Source organism: Penaeus japonicus, unplaced genomic scaffold (genome assembly GCF_977035675.1).
Source record: "Penaeus japonicus unplaced genomic scaffold, GWHDUDI00000001_assembly GWHDUDI00000008, whole genome shotgun sequence".
Taxonomy (NCBI): Eukaryota; Metazoa; Arthropoda; class Malacostraca; order Decapoda; family Penaeidae; genus Penaeus; species Penaeus japonicus.
The window spans coordinates 38,919,066-38,926,565 of NW_028234410.1; the positions used below are offsets into that span (position 1 = coordinate 38,919,066).

General features: G+C 33.2%; 1 protein-coding gene across 1 annotated transcript in view; it reads right to left on the bottom strand.

Annotated features, from left to right (window-relative positions):
- Positions 1-4,380: 4,380 nt before the first annotated feature.
- LOC122256159 (uncharacterized) overlaps positions 4,381-7,500 on the bottom strand; it is a 22,518-nt gene continuing 19,398 nt past the window's right edge. The window contains exon 5 of the mRNA XM_043020648.2: positions 4,381-5,345. Within this exon, the coding sequence (XP_042876582.1) occupies positions 5,202-5,345 (144 nt within the window). The 3' untranslated portion in view covers positions 4,381-5,201. The remainder of the gene's footprint in view (positions 5,346-7,500) is intronic.

The window sequence follows — 7,500 nt, forward strand, 5'->3', positions numbered from 1 at the left end:
TATATATATCTTTATATATATATATATATATACATATATATATTTATATATATATATTTGTGTGTGTGTATGTGTGTGTGTGCGTTTGTGTGTGTGTGTATGTGTGTGTGTGTGTGTGTGTGTGTTTGTGTGTGTGTGTGTGTGTGTGTGTATCTATGTTTGTAAATCAAGATATAGATTGGAATTTTCATGAATCGTGAATCAAAATCCCGATCTAGCGGGTTTTTTTTTTTTCTGTTGTTATGAAGGCCACGTCATTATGTAAGCTAGCTATTTTCGGTATTTGCTAATCGTTTCGCTAAGAATACTAGAATACTAGGTACTGCAAGAATACTAGGAAATAGATATGAAGTTCAAAAGCAATGAATATATATATGGGAAAAAGAAGAAACGGTAGTTGTGTAAATTTAAATAGTTTACCCTAACAGAACTATTTTCTTTAATGTAATGTTAATCCATTTTCTTCTTTCTTTTTTAAAGGGTAAACTACTATATTTATTTAAAGCATTTGGTTCAGTTGGTTCAGGTAATTTTTTCACTTTAGTAGACGTATAGAGTTGGATTATGTAAAAACACCAACAAAAATGTGTATTTTTCATTTATTAGCAAACTGTTATGTCTTCAAAATTACCAAAATCCATACAGGTAGGACATGACCAACCGTTATAGCAAAAAATAAGAGAGAGAGAGAAAAAAAAAAAAAAATGCTACGCCAGTGGGTCTTGTCTCTGTGTCAACATGACAGACACAGTTTGTGTCTTGTGTTGCACTGTTATAAGCCTGTATTGTGCAGTGTGATGTGGTGTTTCCCCCCTGTATTGTGCCTATAGAAAAGTGTACTTGTAAAGACCTAGTGTAAATAAAGGATAGACGTGTTCTTGGGTGTTTCCCTTGTGCCCTGCCTGCCTCGTGGTGTTTCCCCTCGTGGTGTTCTGGGACGCTGTGGTGTTCGGTGCCTCTTGGAGCTGTTCTGTATTCACGACCCTGTGGTTAAGCACACCGCCTGCCTAGGCTGCCTGGTGTTGGTGGGTGATAGGTGGGGCGGTTGGTATAACAATAATAATAATAATCAGAAACTAAGAATATTGGAGATTTGTTTAAACTACAACTGAACCATTACTTTATTGATTATTGGTGAATTTAAAAAAAATAAAAGAAATACGAGGTTTGCGGTGACTTTGGGAAAGCAACAAATACGTATTATTGTTGTTACATTAGTCAATTCTATATGTTTACTAAGGTTAAAAAATGACACGATAAAGTTACCTGAACCAACTTTACAACCGGCTTTCAAAGTCTTCAAATGCTACACTAACTTAATTCAATATTGACTACTTTCTTACTGCATTTATCTGACATCTTTGATTTGTAAAAAGTGATGAATTAAGTGCACTAATTTCATCCTTTTTTCAGCTAATTAAACTTCAGAGAAAATTAATCCTTTACTGAAAAATGCAGTCACAAAATGGAAAGAAAAAAGTCATCGTAAATCCTTGCTTAAATTTAGCTGCCATGTATTAATTATTTGATTTTAATGGAAATAAAATGAAAAGCTGTTTCTTGAAGACTTTTTTGTGAACAACTTGTGATGTGTGTGTAAAATGAGTTTATTTTTTATTTTTTTTATTGTTTATTATTTATTCATTTTTATTTATTTTTTATTTTTTTTAGGTCATTCAAGTGTTAGCTTTATGTTTGTGGAGTATAGTCTTTAAATTGTATTTACCATAAACATTCATAGTTTTTATAATAGTTAACGTTGAATGTCATTTTCCACTTCTCCGTAGACTAAATTGTCCATCTTTTTTGTTAATAGCTTATACGTGAGTGTGTGTGTGTGTATGTGTGTGTGTGTGAGTGTGTATGTGTGTGTGTGTGAGTGTGTGTGTGTGTGTGTGTGTGTGTGTGTGTATGTGTGTGTGTGTGAGTGTGTGTGTGTGTGTGTGTGTGTACATATAGGCATGGATATTTCTGTGAGTGTGTCAATCACATAACACCTATCACTAAAGAATAAGAAAATCAAGGAACTTAAAAAAAAAAAATCATAACATATCTATTTTAATCAATTTCATTATGGCGTAGCGTACAAAAAACAGTATCAAAATCTCACATGCTTCCCGTCGTAGAGTACAAGGTATAAGAAACAATAATTGCAAAACGGAGATCACTGAACTACTTCAAAATGTGTCATGAAAGTAGACGAAACTGTGTTGGATGCGATGGATCGAAAAGATGTTTTTTGACGTTAATGGCGTCAAGGTTTGAACACAATGCCTTCGTGAATGACAAAAAGTACAAAGAGCTCGTCTGAATTTAATAGAAAAAAATGGAAATTAAAAGAAAGAAAAGAAAAAACAAAAGAAAAATATATGTATATATATATATATATATATATATATATATATATATATATATATATATATATATGAATACATATATATATATAGATATAGATACAGATATATGTATATATATATATATATATATATATATATATATATATATATATATATATATATATATATATATATATATATATATATATAGCATAGGTACAACCACTATCCGAACAAGCAGTGTCAATCTGACCACAATTTACTTAATATAAACAATGAAGTCTCAGAAATAAATAAAAAATGTCGATGCATCACAGTAAAACACGACGATTTAAAAAAAAGGGTTATTTGGCCAACAGAAAATACAGAGGCAAATAAAAAGAAGAAGAAGACAAAACACCAGCAGGTATTCGAGGTCAAATAAATCTTGAAAAGGCACAGTGTGAGACTCTGACACACAAAGACTGCAAGCAACGACGTGACATGACAGCAGATCCTCAGAGACCGCCGACCTAAGCGCGACAGTCACATACGAATGTCAAACGGTGGCTAAAATAATTATTAATAAAACCAAAAGAAAGAAAAAAGATTGTTAATAAACTCGATGAGATGGCGTTGATAAAGTGTATCTCGTGATAATAAAAGAATTTGATGGAAAATATATATTGCAGTGACTGAGGAGTAGGTTTGTCCCGTGTTTGAAGTTATCATACGTTATGCATATATCGTTATCTTTTCTGTAAATATATGTATACGTAAATATATGTATACGACGTAAATATATTTATACGACGTAAATATATGTATACGACGTAAATATATGTATACGACGTAAATATATGTATACGTAAATATATGTATACGACGTAAATATATGTATACGACGTAAATATATGTATACGTAAATATATGTATACGTAAATATATGTATACGTAAATATATGTATACGTAAATATATGTATACGACGTAAATATATGTATACGACGTAAATATATGTATACGTAAATATATGTATACGACGTAAATATATGTATACGTAAATATATGTATACGTAAATATATGTATACGTAAATATATGTATACGACGTAAATATATGTATACGTACGAAATCAAACATAACCAAGAGAGAAAACCAGGAACCTCAACGTGCAAAAAAAAGAAAAAAGAAAAAAAATGCAAATGATGAATTCGTTCCAAAATGAGACAAATAATAGGGATGAAATGACGAAAATGGCGACTATGGACAGTTCGATCGAAATCTGCGTAAAAATAAAATCTGCACTGGAATAAATAATCATAGTCAGAATGCAGTTCTATCATTCACAAATATCAATTTCTTGTAACTATACAATCAGATTTTTACTGATTTACTAACCACAGCAAATACCTACGACCCGTAACTCTTAGTTCTAACAAAACGTTTATCAATGAATACAATTAAAATCGGGCCTTTTATAATTATTCTAATACAAATGATTTACATATATCATAAATTCCGTTTACTTAACTCTTTATGAAACTAAAGATACATATATAGACCGTGTGGAGAGACTAGTTTTTTTTAAGTAAAACATGTAGATTCTAATAATTCTCTTTTGGCGAAATCTTGTATGAATTATGAGATAGAAGACACAAATGGTACGAGTATGAGTGAAGGACAAAGACAAGCAAAGATAAAATGATAAATAAATAGATTGAGAGAGAGAGAGAGAGAGAGAGAGAGAGAGAGAGAGAGAGAGAGAGAGAGAGAGAGAGAGAGAGAGAGAGAGAGAGAGAGAGAGAGAGAGAGAGAGACAGATACAGAGAATGAGAGAGAAAAAGAGAACTGTTACTCATGTCGGATATAACACTAGAACATGTGACAGTCAGTTTTAGAAGAGGTGTCACAATGTTCACCCTCCTGTCAGTTCAGTAATATGACCTTAACTGACTGATTGTGTCACAGTCTAGGGTACCTAACCTCCTCCCCCCCCCTCCTCCCCCTCCCCTTCCTGTTCCCTTCTCATCTCCTCTTTCTTAACTCCCTTTCCTTTCCTTCTCTTCTCCTGTATCGCATTTTGTTCACCCATTCCCGTGTTCTATCTTTTTTTTTTTTTTTTTTTTTTTTTTTACAATATACATAAGGGTGACCTTGGTTCTTATACATTGAAGCTAGTAAGCACTCGGTACTGAATAGAAATAAAATAATTATTCCGATGAAAAAAAATGTCTCTGGCATTTGTAAGGGTAAATTGAAATCATATTATAAGACAGAATAGGAATATAATGATAATAAAAATGTGATTATGGTTTTCCTTCAAAAATTCAGGACCGTTTTCTGTAATTACATTTTGAAATACAGGGATGACTAAAGAAAATTTGGTGAGGAGTAACAATCTAGTGAGATTTAAAGAAAGATAATTAAGAATGAATGAATACAGGAAATGTGAAAAAGAAATGATTATGAGAAAACGAAACTATACTACATGTTTATAAAGTAAACTTAATACCATAAATTGGGCAAAATAAAACAATGATTATGATAATAATAGGACAAAAATGAGCAGATAATAACTGAGCATTGATCTCCCGACTCGAAATCTAAAAAAGTCTTCATCCACACGCTAGATAGATAAATAATGATTAATATATACAAATCACATTAAACCAAACTAAAATATAAGGGAGATACATTTCCATACCATTTTCCTTACAACCTTTCCCCGTTTTCTTTAATGCATGTCTCATTTTCGTTCACATTTGACTATTTCTTCTTCGTATTATTTCCTAGTCACATTAATCCTTTCCTGTTTACTCCCGTTTTCTGTCTGTTCTATTTCCCATTTTCTCTGGATATCGATTTTTTAGCCACCACTTCTCCTTCAGAACTTCCATCCTTCGTCCTTTATCCATTCCTCCAGCTGTTTCACTTCCTCCTTGGCCTCGAGTCCCAGCTGTCCCTCGGGTTGCACTTCGGGTTCGTAGGTGAGGACGCGCACGCACTCCTTCAGGGACGTCATGGCAGACTGGAATGAAGAAAAGGGATTATGTGGATAAGTTTTGAAATATGGTATGGAGTTGGTGTGTGTGTATATGTGTGTATGGATATGTGTTTATATATGTGTGTCATATGTATACACACACATACAGGCAAACACACACACGCACGCATACACACATACACACACACACACACACACACACACACACACTCACACACACACACACATATATATATATATATATATATATATATATATATATATATATATATATATATATACATATATACATATATATATATATATATATATATATATTTATATATATATATATATTAAACCATCATCTTCGTTATTATTGTTATTATCAAAACTATTATAAGTGTCAGTCAAATCACCATCGCTTTCCTTAGAACAAAAACAGAAGCGCAAACACACGTTTCGACTGATTTTCAGTAAGGAGGAAAAATCTAAACCTTTAATCAGCTGAAAACGCCATTAACACGTGACAGAAGGTGAATCATTCCCCATTTGGCGACTGTATCAGCCTCGTAAATTGAAATGGTTAATTCTTGTCTTTTCTAAGAGATGTGAAAGATATAAGACATGAAGATTTAAGACAATGAAATGCATGAATATATAATGATAATGATGATAATGATAATAATAATAATAATAATAATGATAATAATAATAATAATGATAATAATAATAACAAGAAAAATAACAAGAAAAGAAAGATAAAGAAAGGACAACAAAAAACAAGAACAAAACATAGAGTAATAAAAAACAAAAAAACATAAAACAAAGTGAAAAAAAACAAAAAAACATAAAACATAAAGTAAAAGAAAAACAAAACAAACATAAAACATAAAGTAAAAAAAAAAAAATAAATAAAAATACATGAAACTCGTTTGCTCTAATTTTCTTGTCTCTCCGCCAAATATTGCCAATACCTGTGACATGCTTACGAGTGGCTTCTCTATTGCAAGTCTGCCTACGTCATCAAGAATACCCCATCTCCCCCTTCCCCCCCCCGGCCCTAAAATTGTCAAGGAAAAAATAGAGAAAATAGATATATGTAGTTCAGAATGTCTCCCATATTTATAAATCTAACCGTTTACGTTTCGCAAATATTTGATAGAACAAATTCTTTAAACTTTTCATAATCATCATAATTCTCACCCCAAAATTTATCCCTATATACTATTTTTTTCTTTGTACCCCCCCCCTCCCTCTCCCCCGCCTCCCCCCCCCCCAAGAAACTACCATTTTTTTTCTTTGTAACCCCCCGCCCCCCCCCCCCCAAGAAACTACTATTTTTTTTCTTTGTAATCCCTCCCGTACCCGCCCCCCTCCCGCACCCCCCCACCCCCGGCCGCCCCGCCAGCCCCCCGCCCCCCAAGAGACCCACTTCTATGCCGAGGGTATAGTATGCCTTGGCCCCATGCCAGAGGGACATATAAATAGATCATCACACTCGCACTCGACAGTCGACAGAGAGGCAACACGGGACCCGATATAGTCTTTTTTTTTCTCTCTCTCTCTCTTACCTTTTTTTTTTCTTCTTTTTCTTTCTTACTTTTATTTTTTTCTTATTACTTTTTTTTTTTTTTTTTTTTTTTTTAAGGGATATGGTCGACTTGTTATCTGGAAGGATTTAGAGTGAAGGAGGTGAGGGAAGTAGGTGGATGGGAGGGAGGGAGAGAAGGAGGAGGGAGAGAGAGAGAAAGAAAGAGAGAGAGAGAGAGAGAGAGAGAGAGAGAGAGAGAGAGAAAGTTAGAGAGAGAGAGAGAGAGAGACAAGAGATAAGCAAAGAGGGAAGACAAAGAGAGAAAGAGAGAGAGAGGGTGAACGACAGTACATATCCTTCGTGCGTTCTTGTTGACAGATTAATTGTGTTCATGAATGTCATGCAGTTCTCTGGCATGGCTCTTGACATCTTTCACTATCTGTCATGAAATGTTCATGAGACTCTCACGAACTTGGCGTTTACGAACAGAAGTGATTAAAAAAAGTTTATATTTCTTCATTAGAGCCAAAGGGAATATTGAGTGTGAGTTACAGGCTGTAAGCTTTAAGATTAAGGAGATAATTATATTTATGGGAAATAGATTACTATATTTTGTGGGTTCCTTAATCATAAATTCATTCTGTTTATTTCTTTCTCTTTCTTTCT